Here is a 25619-nt window from a genome sequence, read left to right on the forward strand (position 1 = left end):
AGTTCTTGTTTCCAAGCTAGTCAGGGAAAATGGATTTTGGGGAGCAGACTGAAATGTCAGCAAGTGAATTCAAAAGAAACTCTAAGCCCTGTGACTCTGAAGTGCAAGTCACAACCCCAACTGTTTCTTTTCCCTTGTTAATACCATTAGTTGTTAAAAATATGTTTTTACAATAAAATCTTAGCTTAATAAACTATTTGGGAAAGGGGCTGCCTACAAATTTTAATTCTTTAATAACCTTAATTAAATCCAAATATATATCATATGCATAATTACATAATTGACTAGAAGGTGTCATTTGCGTAAATCCTTTGTTTATCCACTCATTTATTTAATTAGATTTGTAACCCACCCCAATTCTAACAGATGTCCAATAACAGACATAAGAACTACAAATTATGCAAACAAAATATAAAGGGAGAAAATAATACAATCAATTTAATCCATCAATAAAATAAATGTAAGTGATGAACCCCAATTTAATAGACATTACAGTAGACCTGTCAGTGACAGTAAACAATGAATGAAAAATTAAAGCAAAGTTTTACGATATTTCTACTATAATGTCAATCTGAAATTAGTTTGAGTATGCATGTATATTTGCTAATATTATATAAAATATAAAAAAGAATAAAAACATAACAATAAGAAGTAGTAAGTCAAATAGATTACAATATGATGTAAAAAATAAAAATGAAATGCAGCCAAATCTAGTTTTACACTAATATAACTCGTTATGAGACTTCATATCTTTCAATCTTTATTTCTATATTCTTTGCTTGTATCATACTCAAATACCACTTTTTTTACTTTATTTTTTGGATAGGGCATTCTTTTCCAAAATATGATATTATGATAACCAGAAAGGCCCACATTCCTTGAAATGGCCATTGTCTGTCTGTCTGTCTGTCTGTCTGTTTGTCAAACATGTACAAGATAACAAATATAGATATGAACATAAACATGAACAAAGGAAGTAAAAACAGATAAATGGGGACAGTATGACAGGGACGGTAGGCACACTGGTGTGCTTATGCATGCCGCCTTCACAGACCTCTTAAGAATGGGGTGAGGTCCATGGTAGGCAGTTTGAGATTAAAGTTATAATTTTTAAAGTATCTAGTGTTAAGGTCACAGGAATAATTAAAAGTTTTAAAACATGAAAAGTTCAGAAGTTACCAAGGAATGGCATGTGTTGTGGTTTTTACCTCCTAATTCTCAACATCTCACACTGTCAGCATAACCAGACTACACCCTTATGCTGCTTTAGCTTTTACTTATTCCTCTGCTCCTTTCTCTCCCCCCCCCCCAATCCTCCATTGCAACATTTCATTCTTTTTTTCAATCACTGAAATAGAAGTGGTTCAATCTCAGGATGAATTTCTAACAAAAAGTAAGGAAAGAAAAACAGTAATTGCCCCCCCCCCCCCCAAAAAAAGGAGGGGCAGGTTTGTGCTGAATTTTGGACTGGGAATGTTCTTCCTGTTAAACACATGTTATTAGTACAAAGCTGCTAAGGAATATCTGCCACGAAAAACTGCAACGGACCAGTGGTGGGTTCTGGGCGGTATGGCCCAGTACGGGTGTACCAGTGGCAGCTGGGAGCAGTGGCCACTGTACCGGAATGGTGTTTCGGTGGACTCACCCACCCAGCTGCGTTCCTTACCTCTTTCAGAGAGAAACGGGCCAATTGCACACATGTGCACTGTGTACGATGCCTGTGCAACCTTGCCGCACTGCGTCACAGCACGTATGCCCGAGGTGGACCTCTGGCCCCATCGCAGTGTACCAGTTGTGACGGGATCTGGAACCCACCACTGCAGCGGACTTTCTTGACTAAAATATTCTGGGATTTCCTGGAGCAACGTAAAATTAATAGAATCATAAGGCTGGAAGGAACCCTGGAAGTCTTCTAGTCCAATCCTCTGGCCAAGTCAGGAGACCTTAAATCAGAAAAAGATTATTTTTAACTTGAGGCAGAAAAACACAAGTTAGATGTGCATTCGTGGTAGGCTGAAGTTGAATGAAAGAAGAGTAATGTCTTTCCTTTCCTCCAGGAACTGTAGTCAACCTTGTGTCCAAAATGATGTAAGTGCTCTTGTCTTATGATAGCTCAGCCTGCTATCAATTGGCCTAGAGGTGGAGCTCTCGCCTCACAATCAAGAGGTTGTGAGTTCGATCCTAGGTAGAGGCAGATGTAGGGTCCCCTGCTTGGGCAGGGGGTTGGACTAGATGACCTGCAAGGTCCCTTCCAACTCTGTTAAATATGTCTGTGGATGTCACAAAACAGGACTACGCAGAGCCTATGCACTACACTAGGATTAGTTCTGAGAATGAGAACAGGATTAAAAGAGCATGGTGTTATGGAAATCAACGCTTTTCTTGAACTATATAACCAGCTCTCAAATGTGTTTCTCATAGGTCTGAGTTCAAAGAGGTTTAATCCAAAGAGTTGAGTGACAAGACAGTCTGAACCCAAAAGTTAAGTAAAAATGCTTTAAAAAGGTGAAAATGGTAGAAAGAGAAGTATGTCTTCCAGCTCCTAGGTATTTTGCCAAAACCTATGGTTGCAAATAAATGTTTCAAAAGCAAACTCTTGGATCAATCTTACCTGCAGAGTTCAGATGATGTTCCATGGAATATCTGTTTGATTTCAGATCGAACAGATATTAGTAGCAGCTTAACTGCTGATATTAGAGAGGGAATATTTTTGTTCATCAAGTTTTAATTACATTTTCATTTATAGCACAGTTGCGTCTGATTCTGATGGTCCATCCATTGTTGTTGGGTCTTGAAACTGGGCTGCCACTCATACAGATGTGTGCTCAGTGGTATATTTTGGATATAGAGATAGTAGCAGACAACATAGAACTTGGCAATATTTCTTGCATTTTTAATCTAGCGTTGTTGTTTTTATTGTAAATGGCAGCGCAAAAGCTACTTTCTCACAATTTATTAAGTCCTATGTGTGTTTTATTAAGTTGGGGAGAGGAGACAACAGCCCACCTTCACAAGAACAAATGTGCCATTTACTAAAAAAAAAAAAAAGAAGTGGTAGCACAGCTTGAAATTTCGAGAAACAAAATTAAATGAGCTGTGAAGACTATTGAAAATCTATCAGAGCCATAATGAAAAGTACCTTGTGTTCTCTGCAAACCTAAAAAAAGAATCCAGTATAATTTAATAAATTCAATTTCAATTATTCTGCAAAAAAGTTCTAAATTGGGATCTTAGGTGCTCTTCTGTTTTACAGCTCAAATAGTTTAGAATAGTTTAGAAACCTGGTGGTAGAGTGGTTAGAGTGGTTAGAGTGGTTAGAATGCAATGTTGCACGCTAACTCTGATGATTGCAAGCAGTTCGATCCTCACTGGCTCAAGGGTGACTCAGCCTTCCATCCTTCTGAAGTCAGTAAAAGGAGGACCCAGATTGCTGGGGGCAATATGCTGACTCTGTAAGCCGCTTAGAGAGGGTTACAAAGCACTGTGAAGTGGTATGTAAGTGCTATTAGTGTCGCTACTGAAAATTCCTAGGAAAATGATAAGGGGTGGAAAAACCATGGAAGTGTAATCACAATACAATACTATTTTTTTTAATAATGACCTCTCTCATATTCAAATCAACTATCCAGCCATGTTTCTATCCACAGATTGTTTTCTCCTTTTTGAGGTTTATAGAGAAGGCAGAATCCTTATTTCACCTCATTTTTTAAAATCCGTCGTGACTTTTTAAGCTCCTGCTGTGACATTTCACTTCTTGAACTAATTCATCCTTTTTATATTTCTCTGTTGCTGATTTCACTTCTCCTTTTGTTTGTGCTTTAAATACTCTGTATTTTCTATTTTACGAATATTAAGGAAAAAAGTGGTACAAATGAAGGCAAATTATTCTGCAGCCTGCTAAACATAATTAAGGAGATAGATTCTGAAAAGGCCTGTGATGAGATCATCAACTAGAGATTTTGAACTTTTCCAAAGATTCTTCATTTGTACCTTTATCTCCTTGTTTTGCGTGAGTTTGTTCATCATTTCATTTTGGCAGATTATCTGCAGTACTTGTGGTTTGTTTAGCCATTTTACTCCTAAATGGCTCCAAGCAGCATACAATATTAATATCAAAAACATCAAACAAATGCTGATATCAGTGTTGTTTGAGAACATTGATAGTGTTAAATTTTCATTTACGACTTCCCTCCCTTTCTTGTAGAACTAATGTTCACCTCTTTTCAAAAACAGAACAGTGAGAAGGCAGTTTGTGTAAATCAGGAGTGTCAAACTCACGTCCTCACGGCACGTGGAATATCGGAACTTTTCCCCCTTCACTAAACTGGGCGTGGATCAGTGGTGGGTTCTGGATACCGTTGCAACCACTAGGTGCAACGGGGCCCGGCGTCCACCTCATGAATACATGCAGCATGCACGCACACGCATGCAGTGCTCGCATGCATCCTTACCTCCTGCAACACCTCCATGATGCTCCAGCTGCTTGGCGGTACATATGCTCCCTGCGCATGTGCGAAGCGCCAAGGAGCTCAAATACAGGTAAGGAGGGTGAGCGGGCGGGTGGGCCCTCTAGAGCACAGTACCAGAATGGTATCCAGTGCTCCCGGCAGGCACCAGTACACCCGTACCGGGGCATACCGCCTGCAACCCACCGCTGGCATGGGTGTGGCCAGCACATGACGCAACCAGCCTATGGGCCAGGAGTTTGACATCCCTGATGTAAATGAACACTGATTTCAATGATCTGGAGACCCTTGTTCCCAGTTGCGATATCTATCATCACTCCCTTTCTTCTACCCATATGTCCCCTTAACTACTGATAGAAGAGGATATTGTAGCTCAGGGTTGAACTGTTGGGTCATTGGTGCTCTCTGAGACTGGTTGTTTTCTTGCAGATGTTTCATTATCCAACCGGGTAACATCTCAGGCAAACAAACTAACAATAAACAACCGCCCAGCTAAAGAACTTCCCAAAATACTCCCACCAATGGGACAAGCCATTGATATATAAAGAGAGAACAAAGCCCTACTACCTTCTAGCACTGATGATGTTACCTAGTTAGGTAATGAAACATTTGCAAGAAAACAAACAAGCTCAGAGAGCACCAAGGACCCCACAGTCCCTTAGCTATACCACCCAAATAATCCATATTGTACATAAATATAGCTCTTGATCTTTAATGAAATGCAGCAAAACTATTCAATTAATGGAATATACACCTAGAAAGATTTACTTTTTGTCTAATTCTAGGGTTTGACTCCAGAATATAAACATTTTGGAAATGGGTCGTATTTGTATTCCTCCAGTTTTATTGATTGTGGTAACTAACTGCAGTGGGCCTGCAATTTACCAGCAAAATTTTGACACAATATTTTCATCAGTCTTCTTTTTACTGAGTTGCAAAATAAAACCAAGTGCAAGCATTGCCGTTTGCTACTATTGGCTTTGTGTTAATCTGTTGCCTTTCCAGAGGAAGTTTTTCAACATTGCTGAGTTGTTGTCTTGCAGGTTTTTTACCACATTAATTAATTAGCACAATGGCACTCCTGTTGCTTTTTTTTTTTAACTATATGTGACAGTTGGTGACATTTGCGTTAACCTTTTCCCCCTCCAAGGTGACAGTGCTGAGGTGGCAAGCTATTGTTGCTGCTTCTTTTTTCTTCCTAATGTCTTTCTTTCTTGTGGATGTTTTCACAGCTGGGGAACTCAGGGTGACTTTTCCACGACACATGCTCTTCCAGCTGTGAAGGTGAAGCTGTTTACAGAGAGTACCGGTGTCCTGGCTTTGGAAGACAAAGAACTTGGGCGGGTAAGAGCAGGCACAGCTGTTGACCATAGCAGCAAATAATGCAATGACGGGAATGACAACATTGCAACTCTTATTTTTGGCATAACTTACCCCCATGCTGTCTGTTCCCTTGGTCTTAATTCTTATGTAATTCTTCTTCATCTTCACTGTTTCACCTTTAGCTTTTTAATCACCTGTAAGGCATCCCTTGTTGGTGAGATGGGTGGCACATACAGGACATTCAATAAATAAATATGCTGTGGTAGAATTAGAGCCGGTGAAACATTTCTTGAAGAAGGAAGGAAAGTTTGGACATCTCTTTGGAAAACTCAAATGTCGATTTTTGATTTTGAAGACAGCGAACATGTGCGCACACACACACACACACACACACACACCCTGCAGGAGGCTGAAACACATTGGTAAAGCATTTCAAAGAGAAGGCTGACTGAGAACCTTGCATGAAAGAGAACACAGGGAGTGCATATTTTCCCTAAACTGATGAGACACAGTCCCCAAAAATTGTAAATAAATTACTGTTAAAAAGGGCAAGGATCATCTCAGTAACAACCCATCCCTAAAATAAACATCATTAACAGCCATGGTGGCGCAGTGATTAGAGTGCAGCACTGCAGGCTACTTCTGCTGACTGCCGGCTACTAGCAGTTTGACAGATCGAATCTCACCAGGCTCAAGGTTGACTCAGCCTTCCATCCTTCCGAGGTGGGTAAAATGAGGACCCAGATTGTTGGGGGCAATATGCTAACTCTGTAAACCGCTTAGAGAGGGCTGTAAAGCACTGCAAAGCGGTATATAAGTCTTAAGTGCTATTGCTATTACACTATTGGGAAGAACACAGGATTGGAAGGGCGGGAAAGGGAAGAGCGTAAAACCAATTCTATGTAGCTAACATATGAAATTAATGTTGTTTCAGTTCACTAAGGGAAGTTAAAATATTATTGCTGAGTGGTGAATCTAAGTTTAGTCTAGTGGCTAAGGTGCTGGCTTAGGAACCAGGAGATGGTGAATTCTAGTCCTGCTTTAGATGTGAAAAATCAGCTGGGTGACTTTGGGCCAGTCATTCTCCTTTAGCCCAACTCACCTCACTGGTTTGTTGATTGTGTGGAAAACAGGAGGAGGGAACAGTATGAGGTACGTTCGCCACATTGAGTTCTTTATAAATAATAACAGTGGGGTAAACATCAAATAAACAATAATAGAAGCATTCATGTCTTCTTCCATTGGCCAGGCCAAGGCATTAGAAGGAGGAGGAGGGGAGAGGCGAGGACCCCAATAATGTATTTCCCAGAGATGAGTGCGAAATCAATGCTGATCTCATTTTAGAGCAGAGATGAGATTGTTTCTGAGGCTAACACTCTTCCTCAGGTAGGGCAAGGTTGCCAGAGTAACTCTGAATCTATGGACCTGTGGGATGAATTTCATTTATCATCTCTGCCGGTCAGTAGATAATTCAACGTATTCGGGTTAGCAGCACAGCTGCAGTTGAATTAAGTGTGGCCTGTCCATTCCTTCCTCCAGCTGCTAAAGCAGATAATAACAATTTTTATTTTTTATTATGTAATAGGTTCCCAGTGATACCGCGCTCCCGAGTTCTTCTTCTTTTTCCCCTCTATGTCGATGTCATTTTTCCCCATAGTGCCTTCAGCAGCATTTATCTCGGTGACAGATATAATTGCCAATAAATTCCCTTTGGGCTCTGCTTTGCCTGTACTGAGCCTCCTCTGCTCTTCACTTACTGCTGTATAGGACACAAAAAGCATATGTCTATAAAGCTTAAATTTTACCTTTAATAACCTTAACTGGAAAGTGCCAGATAATTCACTGTTCTTCAGCTAAAAACACCTACTTTCACCACCACCCCCATCTTTTATATAAGTTATTAAGTTACATCTCTAATTTTATTGTACATGTTGATGATAAATGAGACTGTTTGCATGGATGTACGGTTTTTATTCTATAACCGAGTAGAGTAGAGGCAAAAAAAAAAAACCCTATTTTTAAGGTCTATTACAATCCAACTGAACAATTGAATTTCTGTTACTAAGTTAAGTCCTCATTTGCGTATCTACAAATACACTGCTGAAAACAGCGTGTCATGATTTATAAGCCAAAGTCCTAAGATTCTAAAACAAAACTACGAGCTTTGATGAGGGAATTATCCAGAATAAAGTGGTATGGATTCTATTACTTATTTTTATAAGAATGGATTGTTTTTATAACTAGACAGCAACTATTTGGTTAACTACTAAAAGACAGTGCAAAGCAGGCAATAAAGAAGAGAGGAGTTTCAGAGAGAAAGCTAGGAATCTCTAATTAGAAAAAAAAGAAAGAAAGATAGAGAGGGTTTGTCCAGAGAGAAATATTAGGATAATTTGAACGTGTGTGTGTGTGTGTGTGTGTGTGTGTGTGTGTGTGTGTGTGTGGCTATTTTTACATATTAGGCAGTTGCATTAGCCACTAAGCCTTGGCTCAGCTGATAAGGGAGGAGAGGCTGTGGCTTAATGGCTAATGCAACTGCCTAATATGCAAAAACAGCCCAGGTTCAATTCCCAGTAAGGGTATGGCTAGCTGATGAGAGCTAAATAGCTTGAAATAGATCTATACTAGTCTCCCTTTATTTATTTATCAGCACAAATGCTATATAAACCGCTTAGAGAGGGTTTATATATATGTCAGATGCATCACTGGCCACGCCTACCTCAGTTTAGCAAAGGGAAAAAAGTCATGATTTGTCATGTGTCAACAACGTGACACTGAGAGTTTGACACCCCTGTTATAGGAGATGGTGCTCATCTCCATTTCAAGGCCATTGTGCCAGTGCTATCTGAAGACATTTCTACAGTTAAGTGGTCATAATGATCTCACGGAGTGCTGTTACCTTCCCACCAAAGTAGTACTTATGTATCTACTTGCATTTGCATGATTTCAAACTGCTAGGTTGGCTGAAGTTGGGATGAGGACAGGAATTCACCCAGTCACATGGAGCTCCGGTTTTGAGATACACACACACACACACACACACACACACACACACACACACACTTTAAAAATGCAAGGAATAAAAGAAACTGATGAGAAACGCAAAAAGGATGAGAAGTAGGAGTCCGTAAAATGAAGACAGCTCTCATGCTTCACATAACTCTTTTCTCTGATTAAATATATTATCAATATGTTGGATCAAAATGAACGTACTTATATTGACCTTCTGAACTTTCTGACACTTTATGTATGGGTTAACCCTAGAAACTTTGTATTTTCATTTCCAGCACAGATGATAATTTAGCCACACTAACTATATTTCATTCAATAAAATGAACTTCCACCATTTGAATTTGACCTCAATTGCTTTCTCTCTATGTTTAATATATTAAAGTATGATAGTTCTGTAGACATATTTAATGTATTTCTATTTTTAATGACTTTTTAAAACTATTATTATTGGGCATGTTTAAATTACTTATGACCAACCAAAATTTATTGCAGTACTCTCAGTTCCAAGACTGTATCTTTGTGAATGTCTTCCAATTTATACCTTGCAATAAAATATGTAATGAGTATTAAAGAGTATTTGAAGAACAAACTATACATACAAATTAGGGCAGATTACAATTGCTGGATTCTTGTTGGCTCACAATGCATGTAAAAAAGGGGAGGGGCTGTGAGACCCCAAGAACCGGGAGCAATCTGAAGAATTACTTCAGAGTAGATCCCAACATGGATTCTTGAATGCTGCCCTTTCAAAGCACACATTGGAATTTGATACGACAGATTGGAATTATTTCTCTTTTGTGCTACTTCTCAGTTTTCAGGTGAAGTCGCTATTAACCTGGTCCCCATATCATGCTGAGTCATGATGTGGTTGGGTTTAAGCTTGATTTAGACTTGTCACAACTTTGCGTAGGCATCAGCACATACCTACACTGTGCATAGATTGATAGGTAAGTGTTGGTTGCAAATGGTTGCACGATGGATCAACTTGCACACCTCCCAAATCTCAACCATATGTTGTGAGGAGGTGCATGCTGATCATTTGATCCAACTTCCTATTGGGAAGTTTTCTAACGCCCCTTAGCCAGAATGTTAACATTCACAGAATTATAAAGAGCAATAGCATTTAGATTTATATACTGCTTCATGGTGCTTTACAGCCTTCTCCAAGTGATTTACAAGTCAGCATGTTTCCCCCAATAATCTGGGTCCTCATTTTACCAAAGGATGGAAGGCTGAGTCAACCTTGAACTGGTGACAATCGAATTGCAGAACTGCAGGCATCTGGCAGCCAGCAGAATTAGCCTGCAGTACTGCATTCTAACCACTGCGCCACATGGCTCATAAATGCAACAGCTATGCAACTGTCTCCAAATGGCAAATGCATACGTTCCCTGATGTGCAGTGGCACGGAAGTCTAATTCTCACCTTATGCATCTAAAGTCAAACCATAAACCATTAGGTTTACATTGGAACAACATGACTTCTTTTAAGTCGCATCACTGTTGGTAATGCTGAGAAAAGGCTATTTTTCACACAAGACTTTTTTGGTGCAATCACCCTCCCCAGTCACAGAATTCCATGGTAGATCCTAAAAGGACCTCTAATTTTTACAATGTTCTTTAAACGTTAAAGAAGAAAAGGTGACAAGGCTGCCTAATATTGTTTTGTGGAGTAGAAAGTTCATTTACTTTACCTTTCGTTGGACTGATATGACAACAATGAAAGTTAGCGTCATTTTTTATTATGATGGTATCGCAGGGATTCTTATCGGAGAGCAAAATAATTCTGCATAGAATTGCACATACATGCACTCTAAATCTCTGTATGTTAAAACTTTGTCTTCAGGTTGTTCTTCATCCAACACCAAATAGCCCCAAACAGTCTGAATGGCACAAAATGGCTGTTTCCAAAAACTGCTCTGATCAAGACCTGAAAATCAAGCTTGCTGTCCGAATGGATAAACCTCAGAATATGAAACATTCTGGGTAAGTGACTTTTTGAGAATGGTTGACGTTTTATTCACTGGCAGCTTTGACCTCTCTCTTAATCTTTTAAATCAAATGTCTTCTGAAAGTAATCTCTAGTTTCTGTCCTGCATGTGAACTAAGAATATTATTATTCCCAAAAAGGAACAATGAAATATAAATTGGTGTAATTTCCCTGTATTTTATTTCTTGCATTGCATTTTTAGAATAGCAAATTCCTTATTGTATAATCAGAATATTCATAATAATGATAACCCGTTTCTTTGAATATCCTGATTATGCTGTCATAATTATGCATATAATATTCTGAATGTGTTGTCAAGGTCTTTGAAATAATAACGGAGGCCATGCACACCTGGAGATGAAGGCTGAAGTTCAAACCCAAGTGATGCTTCTCTTTAGTCGTGAACAAGGTCACATTTTCACCTTCTGGACTGCCCCAAAATTTTGGGGACTTTTGGGAACAGGAGGCTATGACAGCCAGGAAGACCTTCAAATAAATTCATCTAGTGTATCAGTTGCATCCATACCACAATTGGGAGGCACTTTACAAAATCATTCATACTTGGGTCAGCTCATGATTGCATGGTGCCTTGCTCAGTACATGGGGAAGCCCTTAAAGAGCATTGAGAGGTTGAAGCTGGTTCTGAATGAGGGATTATGTGAGGGTTCTTTTTTTTTTAAGACTGGATGCACCACAATGTACAAAACACTTTATTGCAATACATTTTCCTATTGCCCTGGGTTGACTCCATGCTCCTAGCTTTTGAAAATTGATGTAGTCATACAAACATCAGTTTTGGGTGCCACGGTGTAAAAAAGATGTGGAGACTCTAGAAAGAATGCAAAGAAGAGCAACAAGAGAGACTGGAGACTGAAACATATGAAGAAGGGTTGCACAAACTGGGTATGTCTAGTTAATGAAAAGAAGGACTAGGGAAGGCAGCGTTCCAATATCTCAGGGGTTGCCACAAAGAAGGGGGAGTCAAACTATTCTCCAGGGCACCTGAGGGTAGAACAAGAAGCAATGGGTGGAAACTAATCAAGGAGAGTAGCAACTTAGAACTGAGGAGAAATTTCCTGACAGTTAGAACAATTAATCAGTGGAACAGCTTGCCTCCAGAAGTTGTGAATGCCCCAACACTGGAAGCCTTTAAAAGATGTTGGATAGCCATTTGTCTGAAACAGTATAGGGTTTCCTGCCTAGGCAGGGGGTTGGACTAGAAGACCTCCAAGGTCCCTTCCAACTCTGCTATTGTATTGTATTGTATTGAAACAAGTCTTTGATTGTTAGCCTTTATAACAAATAAAAGTCCTAAAGTTTGTCAAGTGGTTTTGACCTCCCTCCAAAAGTTTTTGCTCTTGTTGGGATTACGTGCTGACTCAGTGTGGTTGCTCTTCTTCTTGGTTCCTACCAAGCTCCCTGCCGATCTCTGTGGCAAGCTGCAGGCAGGAGTCACTCCACAGTGGAGTGTTTACTGTAGCTTGTCATCCTGACATTCGGTCACAATTTGCTTGCCTGGATGAATCATACATTTCAAGTAACACTTAGTTTAGTTTAGTTTATTATTGCACATCGTACAACAAAATTAAATGCATCATCTGTGTACATTATAACTATAAAAATAAAAACACAAGTACACATCCTTTGCATTCTATATAATTACAATTGAAAACCTGATATTGCATTAATATTGCACTATACCGTAGAATTCAATATAGTTGCTGTCCTGGGAGAGAAGCTGTTTTTCAGTCTATTTGTTTTTGTTTTCATTATCCTGTACCATTTGCCAGATGTGCAGAAGTATCGTGCACGCAGGAGTGATACCTCTGATACACAGGTGCAGTAAGTTAAAATACTCTATGGTGCAGCAGTAGAAGGTCACCAGCAATTTTTCATTCAGTTGTTGTTTCCTGAGAAGTCTCAGGTAGTATAAGCTCTGCTGGGCCCTTCTTCCTTCCTAATATGCTTGTTGTCTTCTTTTCCTCTTACAAAGTCATACTTTTGCAGACCAAAGGTCTGGGTGGGATGAAGTTGCATACGGATGTCAGCACATTCCTAAAAATGCCAGGTTATGGCTCAATTAGCTAGACATTTGGAACATTGGCATGGATGCTTATGAGTCAACTATGGGGGAGAGAATGAATGAATGAATGGATGGATGGATTGATGAATTAATTAATTAATTAATTAATGAACGAATGAACGAACCCATCTCATATCAGGTTTCTGTAGCTGTAAACATTTACTGCCCTGAGAAACAATGTGTTGAACAAGTGGGTGTGGGAAGCACTGTTGATTGGCTGCAGCTGTTTTTCTCAAATGCAGACAGAAACTCAGTTTCATTCCCCCACACATGATGTGCCTGCATAACAATTCTGCTACATGAATTTTGGCTGCAGCTCAAGGTGCTGGTTATTACCTAATAAAGCCCTTCATGGCATACAGCCTGGTTATCCAGGGGGCATCCTATCTTTCATAGTTTCTGCCCATAGTACATGATCCAATCAGGTGGGCATGCTCTGTCCTGGTCCTGTCAATTAAGGTATCAATGTGATAGAACCCAAGAAGCAGACCCTTTCTGCCACAGCCCCTGCCTTCTAGAGTGACATCCCCCCCAAAGATTTGTATGGCTCCATTCAAATATTATTCAGATGAGCCCTTAAAATGCAGGTCTTGGGTTAGATGAACCTCTTGTGGAAGCAATTCCTTGGTTACCACTTGGGTTAATTTTTCAGATATTTGCTATTGTTTATATTGGATTGTTTTAAATGCATACTGTTCACCCACCCAGCATCATGGTGAAACGGAGCAGCCATTATATTATATTATATTATATTATATTATATTATATTATATTATATTATATTATATTATATTATATTATATTATAATATTATAATATTATATTATATAACAAGAAAACTGCTTACAGGAAAATTACACTGATTCTACAAAAGTATGAGCTTTCCAAATAGAAATGTTCAATATTTAAAAGAGGGCATATGAGATTTTTTTTAAATTATGCTTTCCTGTAGTTATTGTTTTAGATGGTTTAATTGGAGAGATAATTTAACTGCAATGTGCTCAGTTTATGGAGTGGGTTTATGGAGTCTCTTTCTCTCTACATTTTCCTATAAAGAATTCAGTTAAAATGTGTTTAGTGGAATGTGTAAAGCATTGCTACTTTTCACATGATCTAACAAATTGAAATAGTGTTTCACTCTTTTTGGCTTCTTATCTTCAACATATAGACATAAAATAATCTTTCTGAATTGTTCCTGGACCATGTTAGAAAAGAATTTTACATTCAGCCTCTTCACATAGAGCAGAAGGACAGATTTATAGCACCCTTGTACACTCCCATGATGCATTAATTTATCATTCTTAATCCAACAGAAAGGGCCATCATCGTTGTTGTTGTTGTTGTTGTTGTTTAATCTTTGGTGAGATTCACAGCCTTTGGGGCTGGCTGGTAGCTCAACAGCTCGAGTCCTAACCAAAGACCTAGGAATTATTATTATTATTATTATTATTATTATTATTATTATTATTATTATTATTATTATTATTATTATTTTCATTAAACATGAAGCTCAGTCAACTGAACAATTATAGATGTAAAACAAATATTATTGACTACTGACAAATATGATTGATTATTGTTACTATTATTATTAATAAATTGTAAATTATGAATGAAGCATTGGTTTATTAAATTAAAACAAATTTAATTTTATCATGCAATCCACATACATAGCACACCGGCCTATGTAGACTGCTGTTAGATTTGCACATGTGAACTTTCTTTAGAAAATAAAATCCAATCTGCAGTCCTTACTTTTCATAAACATTTTCATAAACCTCATCATTGAATGTGTATTCCACCCTTCCATGCCTTAGGCTGCATTTTATGCATCATTTCCATTTCCCTACATTTTAAAGAATAATACTGAAGTTGTAAGACATGTATGCTAGAATGCAGATCAGTATGAAAATAATATTCTAATCTCTCACTAGATACAATATACATCTTGATGGAATTCTAATCTAATCCAGCCCTGTTAGTATGTCTCTTTTATCCCATCACACCCAAGAAGAGAGAGAAGACATATTACAAACCCTGTTGGTTAAAGAATTTTACTGGTGGAGACTAAGAACAGAGCCTTCTCTGCTGCATCCCCCACCCTAGGGAACATCTTTCCCCTAGCGGCAAGGCAAGCCCCTACTTTCCTGGCCTCCTGCAAGAACATTAAGGCCAAGCTCTGCCAACTGGCCTGGCAATTGAAGAATACCATGCAACTCTAGGGGTAGTTGGTGGGATGAAGGTTCTTCCTCTGCCTTTCATTTGCAATAGTTCTTTTTAACTTTGTTTTAATCTGTTGGATTTTTTTTACTTTGTTTTTAACTATAGCCATAGCACTTACAGCACTCTAGGAGCAGTTTACAATGTCACCATATTTCCCCCAAAATCTGGGTCCTCATTTTACTGATCTCGGAAGGATGGAAGGCCGAATCAACCTTGAGCCCCATCAGGATTGTACTCCAGGCTGTGAGCAGAGTTAGCCTGCAATACTGCATTCTAATCATTGTGCCAACAAATCATATAGCTTTTATATGATTTTCCATTTTATTTGTAAACTCCCCAGAGGGATGCAGGTGTGATGAGCAACATACACAAATTATAAATAATGAAAAGAAATGAAGGTGAAGCTTACTGGAAGGATATAATACAATAACCATGCTCTATTCTTTCCATGTAGCTTTTAGGAATCAAACATAATGGAGACTCCATATGGCTTTTTATGATTAATAGCCATTCATATGTCTATGTTCCACAAATTTGTTTTATCTATTTTAAAATGACCATTAATTTAATCACTCATACTTTCTTAGCTAACACCAGCTGTGTTGTCACACCTGATTGGGGCTGAACAAAATTGTAATCAGAATGTGATCACTGCTGGCATTTTCCAACTATGGTCCTTTTTTTTTAATGCCACTAATTTTTCTTGTCTGAAACAGAAAGTAATCTAATGAAATTTGAAAGTGAAACAGTACCTGTCAGAAGGAATATCATGATAGATTCCAGGCAGATTCCAGACTATTTTTTGTGCAACAAAAAAGAAGGAATATTGATGCCCCTTTCTTAATGTAGAACAACTGATTGTTGGAGATGGAGACTAGTGAGCTGTAGAAGAAAGATTAGCAGAAGCTAGAGGTGGAGTCAAAAGAGGAATCAGTCTAGAGTCACTATGTAGAGTCACTCTTTTGACTCCGCCCCCAGCTTCTGCCACTCCTTCTCCTGTAGGAGAATACTAAAAGATTAGCTCACTTCTCTTTTCCATAGAAGAAAACGCAGTAGGAGTTAAACCAGTCATCAACTTAAAAGATCACCACTCCCCCCTCCCTGTGGTCATGTGATCAAATTTTGGAGCTTGGCAACTGGTTGACAATTTATGATTGTTTGTAGGATCCCATAGTCACAACACAATTCACAACATATTTTTTTTGCTAAAACCAGTGCTTAGTTGCAGTTTCCAGTAAAAACTGCCCAATGCAAACAATGAGATTCTTATTTACTTATTTTTAAAAATCCCCTAATGAAGTTTTCCTTGCTGTTTTTGTAGATATTTGTGGGCCATCGGCAAAAATGTCTGGAAGAGATGGAAGAAAAGGTTCTTTGTACTGGTCCAGGTAATGCTTCCACTAAAACTTATATTTGCATTATTCTTTAACACCACATCGTAATACAATTAGTGTCTAAGAGCAGTGTTGATACACAAACACAAGGATACTTTGGCCTGGTTCACATAAAATGCGAAGCTATTATGAGTGAGAGGCCACACATTACAGTAAGTGTAACAAAGCTCATTACAGCATAGGCGTACAGATGAACAAGGTTAATGACACGTAATTGCTGTAAAATTGTAAGGTGTAAAGTCTAGGATTTAAAATGATGGGCAGTTTAGGGGCGAACTCAATGGGACAAGGGAGGCAAGCAGTTCCTCTATCACTTTCCATAGATTCCACCCTGAATGTATAAGGAAAACTAGAAGGACTGCATGTCCTCATTGCCCTTCTGCTTTAGAGTTATAAAGAATATAAATAAGTTACTTAATGAGCACTCATTAAGCAACTTCTTCACATGCATTATAAATCTAAAGCAGATGCAGGAAGAAAGAGGCACAAAAGAAAGGTTATCTACTTGTGGATTAGCAAACAAAGTCCGGGGAAAGGTTTTTCTTTTTATGACATCCTTTTGGAGATGAGGTTGCTGCTTCTGTTTCTTACAGTATGTCTGACACCAGAAGGTCTCACTGCCAGGACTTCTTATCCATGCCTAATTATAGCATTGCAATTACTATTGTGTGGGGTTCTCAGTGGACAACCACCTCAGTGTGGAGGTGCATGTCTTCTCCTCCTCCTCCTCCTTCTCCTTCTCCTTTTTCCTCTCCTCCTTCTTTTCCTTCTCCTCCTCCTTCTTCCTCTCCTCCTTCTCCTCTTCCTTTTCCTTCTGCTTCTCCTTTTCCTTCTCCTTTCCTCCTCCTCCTCCTCCTCCTCCATTTCCCTCTCCTCCTTTTCCTTCTCCTCCTTCTTCTTTTCTTCCTCCTTCTTCTTCCTCATTTTCCTTTTCCTCCTCCTCTGCCCCCCCCTCCTCCTCCTCTATCCAATGGACTCTTTAATTAACACCTTTATTTTACATGTTTGTATTATTTATTTTGTTTTAAGAAATTGTGACTTACTTCAAGATGTTCTGGGTGATAATGGTATAGTGATACACATGTAAATGAATAAATCAGCAAAATCTTTATATTAGCCGATAGCTAATAGATGAAATGGTTGTAATTAATTTGATGGAATTATTAGAGGAACATGTCATTCTAAGTCATAACGAGCAACTAATTTATTTTGGATTATTTTGGACTCAGATCAGAACATGAAATAAAGCTCCTCTTTGTGCTTTATGGGTTAATGCAATGTGCGAACTGGTGAGGCTTAATCAGTAAACAATGGTTTAGTGAAGTGATGGCTAACCTTTTTGTCATTGCGTGCCGAAATCCATAATGCAATGCACATGCGACATCCCCCCATGCTCCTCCTGTGCATGCACATGTGACCCTCTGCATGCACCCTGCCCCACGTGCATGCCCGCATGCACCCCTGGCTACACTCACCCCCCGTGCATGTGGCAGAGACTCAAAAACCAGCTGTCCGGTGGGAAGCACATGCGCATATGCGCGGTGGAGCTGAGCTGGGGCGAAGGCTCACATGCCGCATTGCCATAGGTTCTCCATCACAGGTTTAGCATGATATCCAAACTACATAGAGGTAGTCCTCGCTTACAACTGAGACCAGTAATTCCATTACTTAGTGACACTGCCCATTCAAAACCACATTTTCTTCCCTTTCTCTTTTGGAATGTGGGTGTGCAAGCCACAATTTCTCTTTTAAGCTTCATTGGGCACCTCCTCCACCCAAAGATTTTTACAGTTTCAGAACCAACTCTGGACCTGTATGCGCTCACATCTCTCCTTCTGCTACAGCCCATTTGCACCAGATGATACTGTTGCTGTTTGAAACCCAAAGAGGTGAAAAGAGAATAATGATAGTTTCAATGAGAAACAACTATTTTTTTTGTTTCCTTACTTCTTAATTTGTTGCTACTGTTATTTTGCTTTGTTTTGGGATAACATTCAGTTTAACAAGAATCTGGGTCGTTGTAATTAGAATCACTGTAGGTAATAAGACATACGTATTCACGTACAGATGAGTTTATTTAATATTAGTCTCTTGTATCTAGAGTGCCCGTCACTACAGTTTGTTTCTTCCAATGATGGCGCGCAGCAGTGGTGGGTTTCAATTTATTTTACTAGCGGTTCGCTTGTGGACATGAGCGCAGTAGGAGGGTGGGCGGAACCTCCTGCCGCCACCACTACTGGTTCGCCCATGGGGGCGAACTGTCAGAAACACACTTCTGGCATGCAGCCAACAGTGTATTGGCTTCCAAGAGAACTTCTAGCGCTATACTGTAGTTTCTAGTGTAGAAATCCTAGCTTGCAAAAAAAAAATAAGGCTGATTGGTCAGTCATGCAGAAAGAATAAATAAGGATCAAATTGTTAAACTGATCTATGAAGGGAGGGTGAGTGGATTAAGAGGAAGGGGGACACCAAGGAGGCTGTGGTTGGAAGGAACCAGTGAGATCCTCAAAACGAATGAGGTGAGAATTTTTTTTTAAAATGCTATGGATGAAATGTAGTGGTAGAAGAGAGGATGGTTTGCAAAGATAAAGGGTTGTGAACGTGAGTGATGTATGATGAATGATGCTTGTGTAAAACTAACTTTAGATTACGTTGATGAAGATTCTCAGTCACCCAGGTAGAGTTGTCTGGACGTTGAGTCATGGCAATTAGACTTCTTTTCTTTTCAGTTGGAAACTTTTGCTGCTTAAGTTTCAAACAAAAAAAAAGTGAAGAAGTCCAATTGCCATGACTTCGCCTCCAGATAACTTCAGATTCATTCTTTCCTTTTCCTGCTTCCAGTTTATTTTATTTAGTACTTATATGCTTCCACCTATTTTCTACACTTTGTGTAATTGCTTTGTCCAAAACAGAATTGTGTGTCTGTGTGTGTGTGTGTCAGTGATGTGCGGTGAGGTTTATGACTGGTGAGGCTGGTGACATCATCAAACCACGTGATTGCTCCGATCGCATGGGCGCAGCCCAAACGGAGAAGTTTCTCTTCTCAGAAATGTCAGAAAGGGGCAGGCAGGCTGCAGCAGCTCCACTGAGAAGACATTTCTGAGAAGAGAAACTTCTCCTTTCTCCTCCTTCCCCCCACCCCCCTTCTAGCACTGATGATGTGACCTAGGCATTTTTTGCATCGGGCGAGCCCGGGATCCTTGCAAGGGGAATGGGACCACATGTGCAGGCGGCTCCTCAGCAGCGCACAGCCTCAGATTACCACAGCCGCAATCCCCTTCCCCTGCACACGTGGTCCCATTCCCCTCCTTCCTGAGCCAACACGAAGGGGACCGCGGCTGCGCTGATTGAGGCTGGAGCTGAGGAGCCTCCTGCACACGTGGTCCCATTCCCCTTGCAAGGATCCCGGGCTCGCCCAATGGAAAAAATGGCGAGATTGGCACACTTGGGGCTGCTGCTGAGATGTCCAGGGAGGCTAAACCAAGCCGCGCGCCTCTCCCAGCCACTTTCACGGCTTCCTGTAGTATTTTTTTTTTATTTTCATGATGAGAGCGGTGAGTCTCCGCCTCCCCTGCCTCCCCTGACTGCACGTCACTGGTTTGTGTGTTTCTTTGTTTTCCCTACATTTTTCGAGAGCAGTTTTCCACATTCAGAGCCCTATACAGTTTTGGGACTACAATTCTAGAACTGTTATTGATAGATCCAGAATGCCAGGGTGGGCAAAACTGTTCTGAAAGCTACCAGATTATTTCAGATCATTCTGTGCTGCCTTTCAGGATTAGTGCAATAAAACCAATGAGAAGAGAAGAAGAATAAAAGACTCTTCACAGTACTAGAAGCAAAGAGAAAACAGAACTCAGATTGAAACTAATACTCATTACACAGAAACCATGATAAAATAAAATAAAAATCTTTAAAATTTTCATAAAAGCTGGCAAAGAGGCTTCCCTTGCCTTAAAACAGAAATGTTTCTGTAATTAGACATGAAACTTTTGCTTCAAAGTTCAACTTCCTCCTCCATAAAATTCATCTGGCCTTTTCTTTAAAATACTGTTTATCTACCATAATCTTAAATTGTTGAGGTATGTGTTGGTTGCAATGCCATTTCTATATTCTGAAAGTATTTAGTCTGAGTAGTGGTATAAATGCCCTTTATAACTCTATAATGTGTAAGCAAGCTTAGAACATAGAATGCTATGATTTTACTACATGTCTTCTGTATATCACCATTCTAATAGAAAATTTACTCTCTGAGAGGAACAGAATGTTAATTGCATGCAAATTTCAAGACAGAGACTTGTTATTCACCTCATTGTAAATTCTGAAATATGCAGTGTGAAAGCGATGGCAGAATATGACCTCAAGGTTAAGAATGAAAATTATCCACAGCCTCATAAATCAGGGAGAAAAAAACATGGCAAAGTCAGTCTAAGTGCTCCTAACTGGCCAGAGAATCTCAGAAAAGAATCTCAGAAATTGAACAAGTTGGTAGATAACGTCGCGGTTGAACTTCAAGGCCATCAGCCAATAATCATTTCTGATTTTGTTACATCTTTCCTCGCTTTCTCTTTTACATCAATATGCTGAGAATGTCACCGATTCCTTTCCTAAACATTTAAAACAAATACGGTAGCTGAGATGCGATTTATTGTTAAGCCTTAAAAATCAATAGAAATGATCATTGTTGCACTTCTAAGATGTTAGCAAAAGAGCAAATGTTTTGGGGAGGCGTCTAAGAAAGCAATAGGTTTGTCTTTTTGCTGGCTCATATTTGCTTTTAGTTAATCATGTAAGTAGTAGTGCAATCATGACACCAATACAAGTGTGAATACGGGTGTTCTAGGGACATTCTCCTGCAAGAATCAAAACTGTACAACCATTCCAAAGGAGAAGAGGCAGGGGTGGGATTCTACCAGGGGTGAAATCCAGCAGGTTTTGGTACACTATATTGCCAAAAGTACTCGCTCACCCATCCAAAGAATCAGAATCAGGTGTTCCAATCACTTCCATGGCCACAGATGTATAAAAACAAGTACCTAGGCATGCAGACTGTTTTTACCAACATTTGTGAAAGAATGGGTCGCTCTCAGGAGCTTAGTGAATTCCGACTGTGATAGGATGCCACCTGTGCAACAAATCCAGTCGTGACATTTCCTCGCTCTTAAATATTCCACAGTCAACTGTCAGCTGTATTATAAGAATGTGGAAATGTTTGGGAACGACAGCAACTCAGCCACGAAGTGGTAGGCCACGTAAACCTGTCCAACATCAGTGTGTGACCTCACAAATGCGCTTCTGGAAGAATGGTCAAAAATCCCCATAAACACACTCCTGAAGCTTGTGGACAGCCTTCCCAGAAGAGTTGAAGCTGTTATAGCTGCAAAGGGTGGACCGACGTCGTATTGAACCCTATGGATTAGGAATGGGATGTCACTTACAGTAAGTTCATATGCGAGTAAAGGCAGGTGAGTGAATACATTTGGCAATATAGTGTAGGTTCTGGAGAACCGGTAGCAGAAATTTCGAGTAGTTCGGAGAACCAGCAAATGCCACCTCTGGCTGGCCCCAGTGTAGGGTGGGAATGGAGATTTTGCAGTATCCTTCCCCTGCCATGCCAACCAAGCCACGCCCACCGAACCAGTAGTAAAAAAAAAATTTCACCACTGGATTCTACCAGTTGGGACTGGTTCAGGTGAACCAGTAGCTCCAACAATCTGGTGGGCTTTACTGTTCTATATCTTCTCAGCTGATTCACATGGCAGAGCAGATTGCCACGCCTCAGCTGTGTTATACCTCAGCAGTAACGCGGAAGGTAGGTTTTCTTAAAACTGTGCATGCGCGTACAAAGCGCATAATCACCAAAACGATTGTTAAACTGGCAGGATCCCACCTCTGGGAAGAGGATAGCGATATCTAACATTTGAGAAAATGTATTAAAGTACTATTCAATCAGCATCTTACAAGCATGTGATCGCATTTCATCTTGATGTCTTCAGCATCAATCAACATAGGCTTGTTAAGTAAGTAAGCTCCCCGTTAGGAGAGCAAGTGTGCAGAGAAGCATAAGTATGAGAGTGGTATGGAAGAACACGCACAAACCAGCATACAGGGACATCAAATAGTATAAAATATAGTAGTTTACTATGTGAAAATATAAAGATATTCAGAGTTCAATTTACAGTCCAAGTCATACACGGTTCAGTCATTCAGTTATCAATGTTCTCAGTTAAGGAATGATCCTTCGAACACGGTCCAGTATCAAATAATCAGTTTAGGCTAACAGTAGCAAAAACACAGTAACTCACGATACATCCACCGATCAGTGTCTAACAAACAGAGAGCTAAGAGTCATTCTAATGGCTGCTTGAGGTAACTGCAACCAATCACATTACAGCAGTACTTAAAGAAACAGTACTACCAACCTGGTTTATGTATTTTTTTTAATTAATTTAATTAGTACTTCTAGACCGCCCCCTCTCCCAAAAGGGACTCGGGGCAGTGTACAGTCCATATCAAAAACATCATACATAATAACAATTAAAAATTATTAAATGGATAAATACATAAATAAGAGGAGGATAAAATAGACAGAACTGTAATTGCTAATTAATAATTTAAAATATACAAAGTTTAAAACCCCAGTGTCTTATAAAATTAAGTCCCCTAAAAAACCAGTAGGAAATATATATGCCAGGAGGTAGACGTTAAGAATTATGCCAGACCAGCCAGTCGGAACAGGTGAGTCTTCAGTTTCTGCCGGAAGGAGCGGAAGTCAGTGGTGGTTCTAATGTCGGGGGGGAGGTCATTCCAGAGGGTTGGGCCCATCACAGAGAAGGCCCTACTCCTTGGTGTCGCCCGTTGGCATTGCCTAGTGGACGGCACCAGGAGAAGCCCCTCCCTGTGAGAGCGAATTGGCCGCAGGGATGTATGTGGGAGGATGCGATCCCGCAGGTAACTAGGCCCTATGCCATGGAGCGCTTTAAAGATGGTGGTATTGCTAACCCAACTGTTAGCTTACATTCCTAACAAGGTTGATTGTTCTTTTATAGGATAACACAACATGCTGAATCATAAACTACCCAGGCAGGCTTCATGTACCCTGTCAGGCTACAAAGAAAACTAGCCAAGGTTAAAACTAATCAAGCCCAGCACACAGAGGTGCAAAAACAGCACCTCTGTCTTTAACTGACTTGGTTAAGGGTGATAGACAACCCAGCGCCTATCTCCACACTGCTACCAACCAGCTCCTGGTACCAAGTCTATAGTTTCAGTCAGCCTGCAGACAATGGTTCTCAGTTTTAAATTACATGATTCTTCTTCTGCATATGGAGCTCTTCTACAGTTTCAATCCCTTCACCACAGATTTATCTTCTCGATCTGGCACTGAGATCATTTTGACAGTTTTATCATATATTGTTGTAGGTGATCATTAACAAATCAGGGGGATGCCCTTCATCTCAAGCACAGTCCAATGCTTTCCTCTTTTTAAGTAGCAGTCAAATCTGTTGTCTTTTTATTTCTAGCTTGTTTGTTCTTGAGTAGTTCTAAGCCATATGCTTTTAATCTGTCCCATCGTCTGTTGTGCTTTGTTGTTGGATCATGATGCTTTTTTTTTTAAGTTTTGCTTTGTTTATTTACTTTGACAATCCTGGCAGAAACACGTCCTTTCCATTGTAGAAAAAAAAATACCTGAAAAGGCTAAATGAAAGGGTACAGAAAAGGGCACGATTTAAAGAATGGTGCTGAAGCAAAACAGGTTTGTGTATTTTTTTTTCCCCCTGGGCTGAAAACTGTACTTTGCCAATTGAGAGCCACACAGCAAAAATATTGGGGAAGATTCAGTTTAAAAACACACACTGACTCCAGATGGTTTACAGGTAAATAAAATTCAATGCAGTTAATACAATTATTGTCATGTATTTATTCCAGTGGTGGGTTGCAGGCGGTACACCCTGGTACGGGCGTACCGGAGCCTGCCCAGAGCACTGGGTACTGTTCCAGTACGGTGCTCCAGAGGGCCAGCCTGCCCGCCCGCGCTCCTTACGTGGCATCGCTGGACAGTGAGACGCATGTGTGCGCTCATGCGTCCATGTGGACGATGCCTGGCCCGTTCCAACTGTACCGGTCGGAATGGGATCCGGAACCCACCACTGATTAATTCCCATTCTATCTCATTGACGATGGCATTTTGTGGCTACTTTTGGATTTCTATGGAGATCACACTCAAAGTTTGTGAAGTACAGCTTTGCCCCTGGACTAAGAAAAGATTAAAATGCTTAAGGTTCCCAAGTCTACAAAATACTGAAGATGGATTGTTAAGAAAAAATTATGAATGAACTGGAGAGGTTAGTCATTTTTATTGGCTCAGTATTGGAACCCTTTTTTAAATTACTTAGATTGATTTCTGATGAGTTCAGAAATAAAACCCAATTCTTCCGTTAGCCAGAATAAATAAAAATGCACAAAATGGCTAAGACTGTTTTCCTTAGTAATGTGTGAAGCCTCCAGAGGCTCTCCATAAATTTCCAGAATGGAAAATTCATGAATGACTTCATTAAAAAGGCAAACAGTGTGACAGGAATCAGCAAGGTGCATATCTGAACTGACTTGAGCATGTTCACAAATTAGAAACTGTCAAACATGAAATTAACTACTAAGGTAAAGAATACTGATGAAGCATAACTACCTGGTATCTGTATTCAGAAGATGACTACTTATGAGTACTAAGAACATAAAGGGGGTATTAAAAATGTACAAGGTAGCTCTGCCTTCTGGCCACTGGCATTCGTACTGCCCCAGCCATCAAATAACACAAAATTGGCATCAACTATGTACACACACACAGTTGCAATGTATCACTGTGAAAGTTGGACCATAAGAAAGGCTGAGCACCAAAGAATTGAGGCCTTTGAACTATGGTCCTGGAGAAGACTCTCCCTTGGACTATAAGATGATCAAACCGGTCAGTCCTAAAGGAGATCAGCCCTGACTGCTCTTTGGAAGGCCAGATCCTGAAGATGAAACTCAAATACTTTGCTCACCTAATGAGAAGGAAGGACTCACTGGAGAAGAGCCTAATGCTGGGAAAGATTGAGGGCAGAAGAAGAAGGGAACAACAGAGAATGAGGT

At 39.9% G+C, this 25619-nt stretch overlaps 1 protein-coding gene across 7 annotated transcripts in view; it reads left to right on the forward strand.

The window, feature by feature from the left end:
• The window catches only part of CADPS (calcium dependent secretion activator), a 492613-nt gene that overhangs the window by 240021 nt on the left and 226973 nt on the right, over positions 1 to 25619 (forward strand). For all 7 annotated transcript variants that reach the window (XM_081935645.1, XM_081935646.1, XM_081935641.1 and 4 more), the window contains exons 7-9: positions 5699 to 5810; positions 10647 to 10786; positions 16418 to 16484. In XM_081935645.1, the coding sequence (XP_081791771.1) occupies positions 5699 to 5810; positions 10647 to 10786; positions 16418 to 16484 (319 nt within the window). The remainder of the gene's footprint in view (positions 1 to 5698; positions 5811 to 10646; positions 10787 to 16417; positions 16485 to 25619) is intronic.

This window comes from Natrix helvetica (genome assembly GCF_964273705.1).
Source record: "Natrix helvetica genome assembly, chromosome: 1".
Classification (NCBI taxonomy): domain Eukaryota; kingdom Metazoa; phylum Chordata; class Lepidosauria; order Squamata; family Natricidae; genus Natrix; species Natrix helvetica.